The sequence below is a fragment of the Hemitrygon akajei genome, chromosome 6 (genome assembly GCF_048418815.1).
Source record: "Hemitrygon akajei chromosome 6, sHemAka1.3, whole genome shotgun sequence".
Classification (NCBI taxonomy): Eukaryota; Metazoa; Chordata; class Chondrichthyes; order Myliobatiformes; family Dasyatidae; genus Hemitrygon; species Hemitrygon akajei.
The window spans coordinates 130,330,083-130,349,688 of record NC_133129.1 but is presented as its reverse complement, the minus strand read 5'-3'; the positions used below and the strand labels follow the sequence as shown (position 1 = coordinate 130,349,688).

The window sequence follows — 19,606 nt, the reverse complement described above, 5'->3', positions numbered from 1 at the left end:
TGTGTGTGTGTGTGTGTGTGTGTGTGTGTGTGTGTGTGTGTGTGTGTGTGTGTGTGTGTGTGTGTGTGTGTGTGTGTAATTGATAACTACACAGTGAGGAGAAACGATTTCCAGTGGGCCGGAGAACACCCATTCATACAAAACTACGGCGAACACTTCCTCAGTGTTTCTGAAGGGTTGTGGGAGCAGAATGAACGGCCACGTTCAGAAATTTAAATTGTGTAAGGAAAGATTGATCAGAGAAAGAGTGTGAATAAATTGGATAAACCCGCATGGGCACGATGGGGAGGACAACGTTATTTACAGTTTATAATTCAATGATTCTATGAACTAATATATAGGGCAAAAGAGAACAGAGTGGTTTGCTTATATGGTTGAATATAGGATGTAGGGTCTTGCAAAGCAGAAGTCCTGTAAAATTCCATGTAATTCACAGCGGGAAATAAAACTTCACAAAACTCTTTCCTATTTTATTCATTTATAAGAGGGCTATCTCTGATTTGTTATTTGCTTGACGTTCAGGAAGTCCAATAAATGGGCTCGATGGGGTGTCAGATAAGTAAATTAGAACACTTGACGCATGGGGGGGGGGGGGAGATGCGGCTCGCTTATAAATAGGAGCGGCGGGAAGACAGACTCGGTCACAAGTTGCACGAACTTGCACGAAGGCTCAATGATGCCCACGTCGAGTTCCTCGTCTGCCAAGGGGTTCCGCAGGACTGTCTCGGAGCTGGACTCCAAGCAAGCCGAGGCAGTAACGGTAAAATTTCAATTTCTTTCCTACACTCTCCGTTAAAACAACCTGTCCGCTTCTTTTATCTCAGCTGAGATTAACCTGTGCATACATTGGTTTAGCAGAAGCGAAACATTTTTGTCGGCAGGTTATTTATACGTCCGTACTATTTATGCGTTCAATTAAAGCCCTTTACCAGTCGCTCCAATTGGTTAAGAACATCTGAAAATATAAAAACATGTAAATTGGCTATAAGATCTGCAGTCTAATTCAAGTTGGCTGTCATAATTATTGAGAACAGCTTTCAAAAAAATCCTTTCCCGGAGAGTGAGGGTGAAGTGTAATGCTTATAGCTGGGAGTGACGAGTAAAGATGAATTGATTTACCCCGACTGTGTTTCAGAATGTCTCGGGGTAAGTTAACTGTCCAACAACTGCGCGCTCAGTCAAATCACAGGAAGTGCAAACTGAATAGGGATTTGGCTCCATTCGTCATGTAAAGATTTTGAGTTCTGATTTTTAAACTTTAATAATATCTTTAAAACTTGCACAGCTTAATCTATTCCGTAATGAGTAATGGGAGAAAATACTTCAGAGCGATGCAGTCAAATTAGTAAATGCACTGTAAATGGGAGATGCGTTTGCGTTTTAGTCAGGATCGCTTTCGGCACAATGCAATATTCACCTGAAAGTTGGACGTTTTGGATTGTAATTTTATTTTCTCCCCGCAACCCTGTATTTCAAGCTTCTAAACTCTTCTTAGAATAAACGTGCCAGCGATATTTGTCACTGAAAGCTAACACTAGTCCTGTGCCCGACCGGTTACTTAGCTAGAAAACGGAAGGACCATTTTCCCTTTGAGGAGGCATTTCCTACCTTTTGTACCTTTCCTAGCGGTTTGGTAGCTGATCAAATGGGAGCTGCCTTGATCCTGGTAATATAACAACTACCTCTCGCTCCCACCACCACCATCACCGCCCCAGATAGAAAGCCTTCAAATAGTTCGACGTCTGCCTGTCAGCAAAAAAGTCTATCGCAACGTCTCAAACGCATCCCCAAACAAATAGTGAAGCAACAGGTTTCATTCCAACGGATACTTCACCTGCTTTGCTGCTGCGAGTGTTTTCACAGTTGTATACATGTACTTGCTGTTTGTTCCTTACCACGTGTGCTGTAGCTTTGTGTGTGTGTGATATATGTATACAGTCGGCCCTCCTTATCCGCGAATTCAACCAACCGCGAATCGAGAAAACCCGGAAGTGCTCTTTCAGCCCATGCTGTTCGAACATGTACAGACTATTTTTTCTTGTCATTATTCCCTAAACAATGCAGTATAACAACTATTTTACATAGCATTTACATTGTATTAGGTATTATAAGTAATCTAGAGATGACTTAAAGTATACGGGAGGATGTGCGTGGGTTATCGTGGATCGGGATCGAAAAAACCAGAAGTTCTCTTACTAAGTAAGTCGGAACAGATGCATCCGGTATTATTTAACGTCAATTAGTTAAACGTTTGTCTTAGTGTATAGTATATATTTTACCTTTCTATGCATATAAAACACTTAAGAACGTATGTTTCAGCGCCGTGTTCGGGAGCCAGTGACAGACCGCTTTCGAGTGCGCTCGCCATCCGTGCCAGGTTGATGTGGAGGATCAAAAACTCAAAACCCCAAAACCCAATAATTAAACCACGGCGTGCTTAGTAATAATTGTAGCTTTCATCGGGGCAGGGCCTTTCTCACTTGATCCTTTAAAAATTTTCCGATCGTGACCGACGTGGCCTAACGCTTTTACAATGACAGTTGGCGTTTCACCTTTTTCTGATCGCTTTATTATTTCCACTTTATTTTCAATAGTGATCGTGATTATTTTCGTGAACAGAAACACTGCGGATTCAGAGCTGCGCCGGATCCTAATGTCCACCGCACTGAGACAGGTTAAATAAGGTCTCGGGTTCCGCTGGGTCCTAAGATCCACTGCATTGAGCTAGTTTAGAATAAAGGACTTGAGCATCCGCGTTTTTTGGTATCCGTGAGGGGTCCCGGAACCAATCCCTCGCGGATAAGGAGGGCCGACTTTATATTACTATTCCTCCAGAATATGAAACAAAAGGAAAACCGTCTTCTTAGGCAGTCTCACCAGATGTAATAACCTGCTTTTGCTAGAATGCTCAGGGCTCTGGAGTAAACACGAGTGCAATTGTGATCAGCCTGGCGTCAAGCACAAAGAACTGGGGCAGGGGGAATTCCCATCAGACAGGTGGGTAGTTTGAGAGGAAATCCATTGTTGACCAATTTTGAATTAAAAGAATTCTCATTATTTCACTTCTGGCCATAAATCTGATGGGAAATTAAGCCTATCTATTCTATCCGTGCAACAGCTTCTCGCTAACCAAGACCAATTATGTTCCCTTTACTTAGTGTAACTGTTAGCAGTCTAAAACAAAGGCAGAAAATGCTAGAACAACTGGATGAGCCAGGTTGTGGGTACAGTTGTAGATTTGGTGTTTGTGGTTTAATCTGTTGATTTAGTCGTCATAACTATTCATTTCCCACTTCGTCCTAACATTTGCTCTGTCTAGCCTGATGTTTTTTTTAATGACTTCTTAGGTGGAATTACCTACCTGACCTTTACCTTACTCTACACCTCCCTTCTTTTTCAGGAATTCTTTAATCCTCTCTTTCTCATCTCCTAATTTCCTCTAATTTATCAACTTTATTTTTTCATATTTCCTTCTTTTTTTGACTTCTCCTTTGAATGTACACTGTCTGATTCCCACCTTTCTAACTAGCCACCAACCCTCCAGTTCCTCCTCTCACCCTGTTTGATCCTTTCCTCTTCAATCAGTGCCTTTTCCGCTTCCACCTTGTTTCAATCAGCTCCTGATTATCCACCTTAGCTTCTCTTTCTTTTTAATCCTTCTTCGGATCTAAGATTTCTCACTTCAATTACTTACACCTTCGTTCAGTGCTGGTTCTCCTTTCTCTTTAATTTTTTTCTCCAAAATTTTCAGTCATGAATCTTGGGACTCGAGTCACATTTCCAGCGCTTGGTTAAGCTGGAGGTTTAAGCTTTGGTCCAGGGATTTGTGCACACATTAGTGCAATACTACAGTATGGGAAGTTTTTCCTTTCAGGTGATTTGCCACTTGGACTGCATCATTTCCATCAAATGGCCATTGAAAGTTTCATGTAAATAAGCATAGACGTTCTAGCCAACATTTAACACACAACTAATGATGCCAAAATGGTTTTTCTCATCTTAATTTTCCCCCAAACTTTGTTTGCCAACACCTCTTATCTCACCCCAGGCATCTGTAAAACTGAACAAACTTGTACATGATCAACACGTACAACACGCTGGAGGAACTCAGCAGGTCAGGTAGCAACTGTGAAAACGAACGGTCAACATTTTGGGTTGAGACTCTTCGTCAGGACTGAAGAAGGAGGGGGCAGGGGCCCTATAAAGAAGGTGGGGGTATAAAGAAGGTACAAAGATAGGGCCCCTGCCCCTGCCCCCTCCTTCAGTCCAGACAAAGGGTCTCGGCCCGAAACGTTGACAGTTCGTTTCCACGGATGCTGCCCAACCTGCTGAGTTCCTCCAGCTTGTTGTACGTGTTGCTTTGACCACAGCATCTGCAGTGTACTTTGTGTTATACATAATCAGATTTGAGATGGGGATTAGGCTCCACCACATCCAAAGTATTACTAGTCTATTGTCATCTCATAGTTGCCTATTTCTGCCCCTGCATTTGTTATCCACTGCTAAAATTCTTTTAGTTGCTGCCACCAGTTTGGCTTTCCTGTTTGACATTCTCCATTCTTCCATCTGGAAATTTGAGGTCTTATTAAGCTACCTGCTCTATGTCTTAACTTGCACCAAGTTCTATTCACCATCAACCCTGATGTTTTTTCACACTCTGCCCCCCCCCCCCCCCAGCTGTATGGTGCTTTGATTTCAAGAATCTCACCATTTTTTTTCAGCATCCTTGATGTCCCTCTAACCTCTCGTACCCCTAAACATATCTGGTCTTCTCCACATTTCAGTTCTTAATTATCTCATTAATAATAGTCATGTCTTCAATTGCCGCAGCAAACAATGATTCAAAGATTCAAAGTACTTTTATTATCAAAGTATGTATAAATTATATAATCTTGAGATTTGTCTGCTTACAGGCAGCGACAAAGCAAAAACCCGAAAGAACTCAATTTTTAAAAAAGGACAAATACCCAATGCACAGGGAAAGGAAAAACATACACACAAATCATGCGAAAAATAGATGCATGCAAGTTCCCTCTATACAAAATTCTTCCCCTCTCCTTCCTTCCTTTAAACATTCCTTAATTCCACTTTGACATTCTTTACAAATACCTCTTCTAATCATCTTCATTTGTGGCTCAACCTGGCTGGTAACAATGTTATGAAGCCAACTGAGTCATTTAAATATATTAAAGAGATTATATAAATGCATTTTCCTTATGACTATGGTTATTTAAAATGATGTTCCTCAGTGTGCTAATGTATAAACAGACAGGCTCATCTGCTGAGATTATACTAATCACATGCCAAAAGTAATTGATTAGGATTTGCACTTCGGGATGTGAGTGGTGCTATATAAATGTGAATTCCTTCCATCTCTGCAAATCTGCCTTGGATTGTTTGGTGCCTTTTTTAAGCTTCACTTTTTCTCTAATTTTGACTTTTTTGCTATCTCTTTTATTTCTGAAGTTTCATTCCTATCTCTGATCCTTTATTTGATTCCAGGCTTCCATTGCTGTCTTTCTCACTGTCGCTAATTCCTCTGTTTTATAACATTATGACTTCTGACCTGTATTTAAACATTCCATTTCACTTTTGTTTTTTGTGTGTTTATCATCCGATCCGTTTTTATTTATACACTGTTTTCTTTCTTTGTCTGAAGATTGTGTTTTTCTCTTGGAACATTTATGACACAGGCTCCGCATAATCTTTTTTGTCTGAGCTAGTCAGAAAAAGTTGGTCAGCCTAGTTATTCCCCAGCATTGGTTCTATATGTCATGGCTTTTCAAGTAAATGTGCAAGGGCTGTTTAAATTATGATGAGGATATCTGCCCCTACCCACATTTCAGGCAGCAAAGTCCACAATGAGCATGAATCTTTATCATATCTCCTCTGATCTGTGTCAATTGTTTTAAATCTTAACCCTATACTTTTTGAATCGCCTTTCAAAGGGAACAGATTCCCTTCATACTTAATCTAAATCCTTCACTATTTTATATAAGTATCGCACTTAAATTAAATCTCCCTTCTGTCAGCTCTGTTCCATAGAAAGCAATCCTAGCCTGTCCAATCTTGCCTCGTAGTTAATTTTTCTTTCCAGTCAAAATTCTCCTCTGTACCTTGCCAGTGCATTCACATCACTCTTCCACCATAGGGATCTGGGCCATGCACAATACGCAATCGTACCATATCCTTTCTGCTCTTATATTCTATCTCCTGGCCAATCCACTATGCCTTTATCGCTATTTTATTGATATCTCTTCTACCTTTACGAATACTGTATGTAGATAAACTCCCTTTATGATGTGTTGATTTAGGTCATTGTATTTTTAAATTACTTACCCCACACTGGATTAAAAGCGGTTTGCAATTTCTCTGTCCAAGACCAGATCGTCAATAGCTTTCTGTGGTCGAAAAACCTTCTTCCTCATCATCCACAAAATGGACAATGATTGTATCAACTGCAATTTCTTTATCGTGAACTCCGAACCTAAACATAAATTATTTATTTATATAACACTGTGTGCAAAATCCCATTGGCAATCCTTTCTGATCCTGTCTTTAACCTCTTCCTGATCCTCATAAATTTCTCTTTATTCCCTCTCTTGATTCTCTGATATCACTGATCTTCTCCTGTTGTACTAAGCACTATTGTTGTTAATTTGAATTTCACAATCCCTTTTTCAGCTTCTTATTGAAAAATCCATCCTCTCCTATTTTCTGACCTCATTCATTTCTCTTTCCGATCTCATTGACCTGTCCATCAATCTTCATTCACCCTAATGCTCAGCCTTTCTCCTGTTCCAATCTTCATTGTTTCTTCAATTCTTCTCCATGCAGTTTTATTTGAAAGTTTTCTTTTCCTTCATGATTCCATATTTCTTTCTGATTCCATCTCTCTGATTTATTGGAGGTGTTTATGAAGGAAATTGCTGTCAGTGAGGAACACTGACAACAATATCCTTCCACTGTCTAACAATTGAATAGAAAAGGTTATACATTCAAAACCCTGAAAAGGCTAACATATCTGTTTTTGTATTATAATTATTTTATTAGGATTCCCCTTTCATTGTAATTTCCAAGATTTTGTTTCTTCACACAAGCTTTGCCTTGATATCATTCTTTCCTGCTGAACTCTTATCCTACCTGCTTTGATTTGTCCCTTAATCAATCACCAATTCTAGTATACGTAATTCCGCATATTCTCTTATATCATCAGTCTCCCTGATGCTATAAATGTTCTCCATTCCTTCTCAAATTACGTCCTCAAATTTCTCTTCTTGTTGATTCTCTCAGTCCCTAATCTATCACCCATGTTTACCTTGAATCCTTTTTCTATAGGGTCTTCCTCCTTTTTATCTGTGAGTCTGGCATTCCACTAACTGGTTCCAACTGATCTTTCTATTTCCTCTCTTCCTTATGTCTGCCTTCTTTCTCTAAAGCTCCATTTTTCTCCTTTAAATTTTGATGTTTCTCTGATTTTCATATTCTATCTTTATATTAAAATTCATTCTTATTCCCTTATTTTGCTTTATCTCATTCGGTTCTATCCTTCATCTCTAAGGCATCTCTTACTCTTCTAACTTTTCCTCTGTCTTTGATAGATGCCAGTTTACCTTCTTCTTCAGGCTGAACTTTACCTTCATGCCTTATTACATGTCCTTTCTTTCATAACTCTGAATCTGACTGATATTTTTTTCTTTGTGGTTTCAGTCCCCCCCTTTCATTGGACGGAGGCAGTCTCTGATTGAAGATGCGCGGAAGGAACGGGAAGCAGCTGCTGCTGCTGCAGAGTCTGGAGATTCTGGGGACCAGCTGGTGTTTGAAGAAAAGGATGGCAAAGCAATGGTTAATCTGTTCTTCATTCTCCGCTACAGCAAGGGATCTGCGCTCTCCCGCACCCTTAAAGTGTTTGAGGTATTACCAAATATTCGCCATTGCAGAATAAATCATAATAGTTTGTCAATATGAGACATGGTTCAAGAGCTTAAAGTACCTGATTTGGAGGAATATAGGGTAATCCAATCCTTCAAACAATTAGCCAGTAAACAGGATGAAAGTAATAACATTGGTGTGATTATAGCTTTGATTCCTGTTGAAGTATAGCTAACTCTGACATGCTTTGGTTTTCACACATCAGAGTTATACTGATGGCTGCTGTCATCAGTGACGAAAGATGATTGCTCATTAATGCCTGGGTAAGTGACTTAAGACAGACCCAGAGTTGAGTGGTGCAGGAAAGGTATTGGTTTGAAATCACTGTGTTGTAATGACAGGAGTTTGTTGGAGTCAGTGTTCTGCTGAGTTGCAGTTCCAAAGTAGCTATGGATCTATATGAAATGCTAGAAAAACTCCAGTAAACTCTACTTAGACTAAAGACATGAGAGATGCATTTTCCTTATGTTCTTGATTGGGTGCCTTTAAAATGAATGCTTCTTGGCAAGGTATGTGGCTGACATTTTAGTTCTTGAAATACACAGGTTGTTTGTGGTGATATGACAGCACAGTGGTTTGACGAGGCTTGGGAGCTATCGCTGGCAGGGAGTCTGAGGCAAAAAGAATGCCCCAAGTGATTTTCATCCTTTGGTTTATTCTAAGTTTACTTGGAGGATCAAACAGTGCAAATAATATATATACTGTCAGTTTTTGCATTCAAAACAATCTGCTTTTTGGGACAATTCAGTAAAAATGTTTAGGTACAATGTATGTATGTGTACATGTGTATGTATATGTATGTGTGTGTATATATATTTATACACGTAAGCGTCAAGGACATAGTCCTGGAAGAAATGCAAGACATCCATGAGTACGTCAGGAAGATAGCCCCTAAAGATGACCTTATGAGAAGGTAGTGGAGTATGACAGAGTTAAGATCCTGTGGGATTTCCAAATACAGACTAATAAGCGGGTACTGGCCAAGCAACCAGACATAGTAGTATTGGACAACAAGCAGAAGAAAGCAATAGTAATAGATGAGGCAATTCTAAATGACAGTAACATCGGGAAGAAAGAATATGAGAGACAGGAGAAATACCAGGGCTTGAAAGAGCAGATGGAAAGGATGTGGAAGGTTAAAGCCAGAGTAATCCTGATGGTGATAGGAGCACTTGGAGCTATGACACTTGGACTGGAAGAGTGGGTCCATCAAATCCCAGGAACATCGTCTGAGATCTCGGTCCAGAAGAGCGCACTACTAGGCACAGCAAGGATACAGTGCCAAACCCTCAAGCTCCCAGGCCTCTGGTAGAAGACCCAAGATTGAGGGAAAATATACATACACGCCACTCATAAGGGGTGAGAAAATCAAATAAATTAAGTACTGCAAAAATAGTGAGGTAATAGTGGGGTGGGGGGGGGTGTTCATTGTCTGTTGAGAAATCTGATGGCAGGGGGGAAGAAGTTGTTCCTGAAATGTTGAGTGTGTGTTTTTAGGTGCCTGTATTTCCTCTTTAGTGGTATCAATGTGGCGAGGCCATGTCCCGGATGATGGGGGCCCTTGATGATCAATGCAACCTTTTTCAGGCATCGCTTTTTGAAGATGCCCTCGGCACTAGGGAGGCTAGCACCCTTGATGGAGCTAGCTGAGTTAGCAACCCTCTGCAGTCCTGTACTGCAGCCCTCCATACCAGATGGTGATGCAACTAGTTAGAATGTTTTCCACAGTACATCTGTAGAAGTTTACTAGAGCCTTGAGTGACATTCCAAATCTCCTCAAACTCTCAGTGAAGTATAGGCACTGCCATGCCTTTTTGTAATTGTGTCAATAGGTTGGGCTCAGGATAGATCCTCAGAGATGTGGACACCCAGGAACTTGAAACTGCTCACCCTTTCCACTGCTGATCCCACAATGAGGACTGGTGTGTGTTCCCTCAACTCCTCTTCCTGAAGTCCACAATCAATTCCTTGGTCTTACTGACATTGAGTACAAGGTTGTTGTTGTGATACCATTCAACAAGCTGATCTGTCTCACTCCTGCATTCCTCCTCGTCTTCTGTTGTTGAGAACAACAACAGTTGTTTCATCAGCGTATTTACAGAGGGCATCTGAGCTGTGCCTAGCCACGCATTTCTGGGTTTAGAGAGAGTCGAGCAGTGGGCTAAGCACGTATCCTTGAAGAGAGCCATGTTGATTGTCAGCGAGGAGATGTTATTTCCTATCCCTACTGGCTATGGTCTCTCCCAATGTGGAATTCAAGAATCCAGTTGCAGAGGGAAATCCAGAGCCCCATGTTTTGAAGTTTGTTGATTAGTACCTGATGGTATTAAATACTGATCTGCAGCAGCCTGATATAGGTATTGCTGTTTTTCAGGTGATCCAAGGCTGAGTGGTGAGCCAGTGAGATTGCATCCACTGCAGACCTATTGTAGTGACAGACAAATTGCAGCAGGTCCAGTTCCTTGTTTTGGTAGGAATTAGTTCTGGCCATGACCAAACTCTTAAAGCACTTCATCACAATCGATGTGAATGCAACTAGGTGATAGTTGCTGAGGCAGCTCACCATGCTCTTGTTGGTCAGTGGTATGATTAACACCATGTTCAAGCAGGTAGGAACGACCGACTGCTTCAGTGAGATATTGAAAATTTCCTGAACACTCCCGCCCAAGTTATCTGCAGAAGTTTTCAGTGTCCTGTTAATTACACCATCAGGGCCTGGTACCTTGCAAGGGTTCACCTTCTTGAAAGACATTCTTGCGTCAGCCTCTGAGACTGAGATTGCATGGTTGCTAGATGATGCAAGGATTTGCACGGATGTAGTTTTATTCTCCCTTTCTAAAGGTGTGGAGTTCATCTGGGAGTGAAGCATCATAGCCATTTATAATGTTAGGGTTCATATTGGAGTGGACTGAGGCAGAGTGAGACGGCTTTGGCTCAATCAGGATTCGGCGAGAACAGGCAGAGGTGAGGTTGAATGGGGCACGACTGCGCAAGCGCATGAAAGCCAGCCTCTGAGAACAGCAGGGAAATTTTTAAAAGTGAGCAGAGGCTGAGTACGAGTTTCACTCCAGGTGAGGTAAAGGCCGGGTAAGCTCCTTTAATTAATCTAATTAGCTTAGGAGTAGGTAATGGAGGCAGCAGTTAGGGCAGTTGAGTGCTCCGTTTGCAGTCTGTGGGAAGTCAGGGCGAGCACAGCTGTCCCTGATGACTACACCTGTGAAAGGTGCATCCAGCTGCAGCTCCTGACAAACCATGTTAGGGAACTGGAGCTGGAGCTGGATGAACTTCGGATCATTCGAGAGGCAGAGGCAGAAATAGACAGGAGTTTCAGGGAGATAGTCACCCCTAGGAGTCAGGAGACAGGTAGTTGGGTGACTGTCAGGAGAGGGAAGGGGAGTAGACAGGAAGAGCAGAGCACCCCTGTGGCCGTTTCCATCAACAATAAGTATACCGTTTTGGATACTGTTGGTGGGGACGACCTACCAGGGACAAGTTGCAGTGGTTGCGTCTCTGGCACCGAGACTGGACCCTCAGCTCAGAAGGGAAGGAGGGAAAAGAGGAGAGCAGTAGTGATAGGGGATTCGATAGGGGGACAGATAGGAGGTTCTGAGGAAGAGATCGGGAATCTTGGATGGATTGTTGCCTCCCTGGTGCCAGGGTCCGCGATATCTCGGATTGAGTTCTCAGTATTCTCAAGAGGGAGAGTGAGCAGCCGGATGTCGTGGTCCATGTAGGGACCAGTGACATGGGTAGGAAGAGTGAGGAGGTCCCGAAAGGTGAGTTTAGGGAGCTAGGTGCCAAGTTAAAGGACAGAACCTCCAGGATAGCAATCTCAGGATTGCTAGCAGTGCCACGTGCAGGTGGGTTTAGAAATAGTAAGATAGTACAGATCAACACGTGGCTGAAGACATGGTGCAGGAGGGAGGGCTTCAGATTTATAGATAATTGGGCAGTTTTCCAGGGAAGGTGGGACCTTTTCCGGCAGGACAGTTTTCATCTGAACTGGAGGGGGACAAATATTCTTGCAGGTAGGTTTGCTAGAGAGGCTCCAGTGGATTTAAACTAGATACGAGGGGGGAGGGAACCAGAGTGTAGGAACAGATGTATGGGAGAAGGACGAAAAAGAAGACAGTAAAGTTCTTTGTACTGTTAGAGATAAACAGAGAGGAAGAGGTGGAGAATTTCTTAAATGCATTTATTTTAATGCTGGGAGCATTGTAAGAAAGGTGGATAAGCTTAGAGCATGGATTGATACCTGGAAATATGATGTTGTAGCGATTAGTGAAACATGGTTGCAGGACGGGTGTGATTGGCAACTAAATATTCCTGGATTTCATTGCTTCAGGTGTGATAGAATCAGAGGGACAAGAGGGGGAGGTGTTGCGTTGCTTGTCAGAGAAAATATTACAGCGGTGCTCTGGCAGGATAGATTAGAGGGCTCATCTAGGGAGACTATTTGGGTGGAATTGAGGAATGGGAAAGGTGAAGTAACACTTATAGGGGTGTATTATAGACCACCTAATGGAGAGCGAGAATTGGAGGAGCAAATTTACAAGGAGATAGCAGATATTTGTAGTAAGCACAGAGTGGTGATTGTGCGAGATTTTAATTTTCCATACGTAGACTGAGAAGCCCATACTGTAAAAAGGATGGATGGTTTGGAGTTTGTAAAATGTGTGCAGGATAGTTTTTTTGCAGCAATACATAGAGGTACCGACCAGAGAAGGGGCAGTGTTGGATCTTCTGTTAGGGAATGAAATAGGTCAGGTGACAGAGGTATGTGTTGGGGAGCACTTTGGGTCCAGTGATCACAATGCCATTAGTTTCAATATAATTATGGAGAAGGATAGGACTTGACCCAGGGTTGAGATTTTTGATTGGAGAAAGGCTAACTTTGAGGAGATGCGAAAGGATTTAGAAGGAGTGAATTGGGACAATTTGTTTTATGGGAAGGATATAATAGAGAAATGGAGGTAATTTAAAGGTGAAATTTTGAGGGTACAGAATCTTTATGTTCCTGTTAGGTTGAAAGGAAAAGTTAAAAATTTGAGAGTGCCATGGTTTTCAAGGAATATTGGAAACTTGGTTAGGAAAAAGAGAGATATCTGCAATAAATATAGGCAGCATGGAGTAAATGAGTTGTTCGAGGAAAATAAAGAATGTAAGAAGAATCTTAAGAAAGAAATTAGGAAAGCTAAAAGAAGATACGAGGTTGCTTTGGCAAGTAAGGTGAAAAAAATCCGAAGGGTTTCTACAGTTATATTAATAGCAAAAGGATAGTAAAGGATAAAATTAGTCCCTTAGAGAATCAGTGTCGACAGCTATGCGTGGAGCCGAAAGAGATGGGGGAGATTTTAAATAATTTCTTTTCTTCGTTATTCACTAAGGAGAAGGATATTGAATTGTGTAAAATAAGGGAAACAAGTAGGGAAGTTATGGAAACTATGACGATTAAAGAGGAGGAAGTACTGGCACTTTTAAGGAACATAAAAGTGGATAAATCTCCAGATCCTGACAGTATATTCCCTAGGACCTTGAGGGAAGTTAGTGTAGAAATAGCAGGGGCTCTGACAAAAATATTTCAAATGTCATTAGAAACAGGGATTGGCATATTGCTCATGTGGTTCCATTGTTTAAAAAGGGTTCTGAGAGTAAACCTAGCAATTATAGACCTGTCAGTTTGATGTCAGTGGTGAGTAAATTAATGGAAAGTATTCTTAGAGATGGTATATATAATTATCTGGATAGACAGGGTCTGATTAGGAACAGTCAGCATGGATTTGTGCGTGGAAGGTCCTGTTTGACAAATCTTATTGAATTTTTTGAAGAGGTTACGAGGAAAGTTGACGAGGGTAAAGCAGTGGATGTTGTCTATATGGACTTCAGTAAGGCCTTTGACAAGGTTCTGCACTGAAGGTTAGTTAGGAAGGTTCAATCATTAGGTATTAGTTTTGAAGTAGTAAAATGGATTCAACAGTGGCTGGATGGGAGATGCCAGAGAGTAGTGGTGGATAACTGTTTGTCAGGTTGGAGGCCGGTGACCAGTGTTGTGCCCCAGGAATCTGTACTAGGTCCAATGTTGTTTGTCATATACATTCATGATTTCGATGATGGGGTGGTAAATTGGATTAATAAGTATACAGATGATACTAGGTTAGGTGGCATTGTAGATAATGAAGTAGGTTTTCAAAGCTTGCAGAAAGATTTAGTCCAGTTAGAAGAGTGGGCTGAATGATGGCAGATGGAGTTTAACACTGATAAGTGTGAGGTGCTACATTTTAGTAGGAATAATCTAAATAGGACAAACATGGTAAATGGTAGGGCATTGAAGAATGCAGTAGAACAGAGTGATCTAGGAATAATGGTGCATAGTTCCCTGAAGGTGGAATCTCATGTGGATAGGGTGGTGAAGAAAGCTATTGATATGCTGGCCTTTATAAATCAGAGCATTGAGTATAGGAGTTGGGATGTAATAGTAAAATTGTACAAGGCATTGGTAAGGCCGAACTTGGAGTATTGTGTACAGTTCTGGTCACTGAATTATAGGAAAGATGTCAACAAAATAGAGAGAGTACAGAGAAGATTTACTAGAATGTTACCTGGGTTTCAGCATCTAAGTTACAGGGAAAAGTTGAACAAGTTAGGTCTTTATTCTTTGGAGCGTAGAAGTTTGAGGGGGGACTTGATAGAGGTATTTAAAATTATGAGGGGGGATAGATAGAGTTAATGTGGATAGGCTTTTTCTATTGAGAGTAGGGGAGATTCAAACAAGAGCACATAAGTTGAGAGTTGGGGGGCAAACGTTTAAGGGTAACACGAGGGGGATCTTCTTTACTCAGAGTGCTAGCTGTGTGGGTTGAGCTTCCAGTAGAAGTGGTAGAGGCAGGTTCGGTATTCTCATTTAAAGTAAAATTGGATAGGTATATGGACAGGAAAGGAACGAAGGGTTATGGGCTGAGTGCGGGCCAGTGGGACTAGGTGAGAGTAAGCGTTCGGCATGGACTAGAAGGGCCGAGATGGCCTGTTTCCGTGCTGTAATTGTTATATGGTTATATGGTATTGTAGGCAGTAATACCTGTAAACTCTGGCAGAGCTGACATGCATCCAATTACATAAAACCATAAAACCATGAAACATCGGTGCAGAATTAGGCCATTTGGCCCATCAAGTCAGCTCCACTATTCGAACATGGCTGATCGATTTCCTTCTCAACTCCTTTCTCCTACCTCTTCCCTGTAACATTTGATGCCTGACTTATGAACCTATCAACTTCCGCTCTAAGTACTCTGGCATCCGTAACTGCCTGTGCAACAAATTCCACAGATTCACCATCCTGTGGCTAAATAAATTCCTCCTCATCTTTATTCTAAATGGATGACCTTCTATTCTGAGGTTGTTCTGTTTGGTCCTGGACTCCCCCACCATAGGAAACATCCTTTCCACATCAACTCCATCTTTGCCTTTTAACATTCAATAGGTCTTGATGAGAAACCCCTCCCCAACCTCATTTTCTAAATTCCAGCAATAACGGTCCCAGAGCCATCAAAAGCTCCTCATACGATAAGCCCCTCAATCCCTGACTCATTTCTGTGAACCTCCTTTGAACCTTTTCCAACATCAGCACATATTTCCTTAGATAAGGGGTCCAAAACTGCTCACAATACTCTGTGTGGTCTGACCAATGCCTTATAAAGCCTCAGCATTACCGGCAACTCAACCTTCCTCACCGGCAACTCAACCTGCAAGTTAACCGTTAGGGATCCTGTACAAGGACGCCCAAATCCCTTTGCACTTAGGATTTTTGAATTTTCTCCTCATTTAGAAAATAGACTGCACTTTTATTCTTCTACCAAATGACCATGTACTTCCTGAGACTATATTCCAGCTGCCATTTCTTTGTCCATTCTCCTAACCTGTCTCAGTCCTTCTGTAGCCTCTCTGCTTCCCAAAACCAGCAACCCCTACACCTATCATTCCTCAAATCTCATCACACCATCATCAATTCCATCATCCGAATCATTGATATACAACATAAAGAGAAGTTGTCCCAATACCGATCTCTGCTGAACACCACTAGTCACCAGCAGCCAAACAGAAAAGACTCCCTGTATTCCCAATCTTTGCTCCCAGTTAATAAGGCAATGCTCTGTCCATGGTAGTAACTTTCCTGTAATACCATGGGCTCTTAACTTGTTAAGTAGCCTCATATTTGGCACCTTGTCAAAGGCCTTTTGAAAACCCAAATGCATAACATTCATCGATTCTCCTTTCTCAATCCTCCTTGTTATTTCTTCAAAGATTTCCAACAGTTTTGTCATGCAAGATTTTCCCTTAAGGAAGCTATCCTGACTTTGGCCCAAGAACCCCTCCTTGCAAAGTGGAATAACATTTGCAATTTTTCAGACATCCAGAACCATGCCAGAATCTAATGATTCTTGAAAGCTCATTACTAATGTCTTGTCAATCTCTTTGGCTACTCTTTCAGAACCCTCGGGTATGGTCCATCTGCTTCATGTGACTTACCTACCTTAAGACTTTTCAATTTCCCAAGCACCTTCTCCCTAGTAATAGCAACTGTACTCACTTCTGCTCCTGACTAGATTTCCATCTCTAACTTCTATCATAATATTTTTTTACTCTTAAAATAACCTTCCACAGTTCATACCTGGACTTCTTGTATTGTTATGGATCACTAGTCTAGCCCCCAGTAGACTGCAAATCACCTGATTCATCCACAGCTTCTGGTTTTAGTATATGTAATGTGTTCTCAAAGACACCTACTCTTCCACACTGGCCCTGATGAAGTTGGTGACAACTGTGGCATAATCATTTAGATTCAAAGTTGAATCCCTGAGTATTGTCCAGTTCACTGATTCACAGCAGACCTCTAATCATACCTTCGCCTCCCTTGACCATATCTTCGTGGTTCTCACCTCTGGTGCTGTGGTCCTTAGTCTCTGGTTGTACCCTGGAGGTAGAAATGCAGCCGGGTGATTGTACGTGCCAAAGTGCAGGTGTGGAATAGCATGACAAGCGTACTTGATGGTAGTGTAACAGTTTTCAAGTGTGTTGTCTCCTCTAGTTCAACAGATAAGTTAGTGGTAGTTTGTCAAAGACTTTTTCAAACTTAACTTGCAGGCTTGAAGTGAGAACAGCAGGTTGTGGAAACATTTGTCAGATCAGGCAGCCTCTGTGGGAGGTAATGTTTTAGATTGAAGACCCTTCAGCCTCAAACTGAAATGTTAACTGTTTTCCACAGATGTTGCTTGACCCACTGAGTATTTCCAGCAGGTTCTGCTTTTATTTCAGAATTCCAGCATCGGCATATCTTTTTTATATCTCGTGAAGAGAAAGGTCATCTCACAGCATGGCTGGAAAGAATGGAAGAAGTTAAATTACAAACCACAATAGGGGTTTTCAAATTCTGCAAAATATTGAAGGAATGAGCGCAGAATGAGGGCAGCCAAGAGCCTTCCATTTACACTGATGAAAACAGGATTTGCCACAGTGAGCATGCAAGGAAAAGAAAGGATATATTTGGTGCATTTAACAGAATTAAATCTGAATCAAAGTCAGATTCCTCTTTAGAGGCAGAGACACTAATGCACTATTTCAAATGGGATCTATTACCTTGAGAAAGAATTAGAGATCTGCAAACCACATGAGTGATATGTGAGATAACAGCATTCATTTCTAGGTCCCTCCGGCAAAACAAATAAATTGTTAAAACAGATTCAGTTATAATAGTATTTGCATGCTAAGGAACAGCCACCGGGCTGTGGCAAGAAACCAGCCATACATTATTATGGTCTCGCAGAAGAGTAATTTAATATTCCATGTCTGTTTTTTTTTGAACATCCAAACTGATTGAACAAGTGGCTTTAGCAAGGGTGGCAGGCTGAATAATGATCAGACAGAAATTGAATTTACATTTAGCATCACTTTGTCTTTATTATATCAACCACATGAATTAACAACTCTTTTTCATGCTGAAGCTGACCTGAGGGAATTGAAGGAATTGAAGTCACTTGCTCCAGTATTTTCTTTCCTGATTAGCGGATGTGCCCTATCAATTCAGTCAAGGTAGGAATCAAGAAGGGGGTAACACAATCAGCTGCTAGGTTGAGAAGGAAAGCAATTCATTCATGGCCTGTACTTCTGTGACTTTCTTTCTCTAATGGGCTTCCTCCCCAGCCCTTTACCTTTCCCACCTACTTAGCAAGTCTTCCTCCGCATCTCCCCCATCTTTTATTCTGGTGTCTTCACCCTTCCTTTTCCGTACTGAAGAAGGATCTTGGCCGAAACGTTGACAGCTGATTCATTTCCAGAGATACTGCTGACCTGCTGAGTGCCTCCAGCATTTTGTGTGTGATGCTCTAGTGACTCCTATTGGCAAGTGAACAACTTCTGAGGACAGGGTTCACTTTATGGATATCACTGTCTGCATACTTAGGTCACGGATATCTCATTCCCTTTAACTGGGGGTTATTTTGAACTGAGCCGGCACATTTGCATTTTCTAGCCATTTACCTCTTTCAGACTAGCATTCTAGTTTCCACCAGAGAATTGCACTGAAATTGCAGATAGACGTTAGGAAGACAAAAGCCAGGAAAAATGCTGCAGTAGATACTGGGACATTTCTTTATTGGTTTTATTTTGATATGCACATCACCTCACTGGGAATGTTTACGCAGATTCCGGATCCAAGTTCCTTAACCCGTGCAATGACACAATTCCGCATGTCTGAACCCAGTGTAATGGACTGAGATTCGGAATTATATGCGTGCACTTATTTGATAGAGCATTTTGAGTCACCAGTTCCACCCAGCAAGAGGTGAGGATAAGGGAGGAGGGTGAACAGTGAAGTGGAGGATAGGTAGAGTGGCAATTGGGTGGCATGCCCATGACATAGATGAATCTATATATACATATAAGCAGAATATTTTGTGGGAGGATCAGAATGTTACTGGCGTGAACATCCTTTATGGTCCGTCCCTATATTAGCCTACAATGAATGGTTTGCTAAGCCATTTCATCGTCAACCACATTGGCCTGGAGTCACATATAGGCCAAACCTACCATACTGTACATGGCATATTTTCTGGCCTGAAGCACATTTGTGAATTGGTTTGGTTTTCATGGCTATCCAAATATTTTGTGATCATTATTAACAATACATATTTACTTTGTGAAACAAATTCCAAATTAATCATCTGAATTTAAATTCCACAGGTGCCATGGTAGAATTTGAACACAAGTCTCTTTATTACTATTTTACTAACGTAATAATACACAGGTAGAGAGCAGTTTTGATTACATGTATATATTGATAAGAAAAGAATTGACCAGGATGATTCTGAGAGATTAATTTATAGTTCTAATTTTGATTTATTTATTTACCACATGTACATTGAAACATGCAGTAAAATGTGTCATTTGTGATTAAGAACCAACACAACCTCAGGATCTGCTGAGGAAAGCCCACAAATGTCACCACACATTCTGGTTCCAACATAGCATGCACAACATGTTCATCAGAATACAAACAACAACAGCACAACAGCAAAACAAACCCCTTTCCCACCCTCCCACACACCCACCTACACAGACAAATAGACGGGCCTCCAACTGCAGGACAGGCCTCCTCCTTGCTTCCATTCACTAGTCCTTGACC

The 19,606-nt window shown here is 41.4% G+C and overlaps 1 protein-coding gene across 1 annotated transcript in view; it reads left to right on the top strand.

Annotated features, from left to right (window-relative positions):
* Window positions 1–653: 653 nt before the first annotated feature.
* Window positions 654–19,606, top strand: part of th (tyrosine hydroxylase) — a 55,796-nt gene continuing 36,843 nt past the window's right edge. The window contains exons 1-2 of the mRNA XM_073049247.1: window positions 654–760; window positions 7,711–7,914. Coding sequence (XP_072905348.1) covers window positions 674–760; window positions 7,711–7,914 — 291 coding nt within the window. The 5' untranslated portion in view covers window positions 654–673. The remainder of the gene's footprint in view (window positions 761–7,710; window positions 7,915–19,606) is intronic.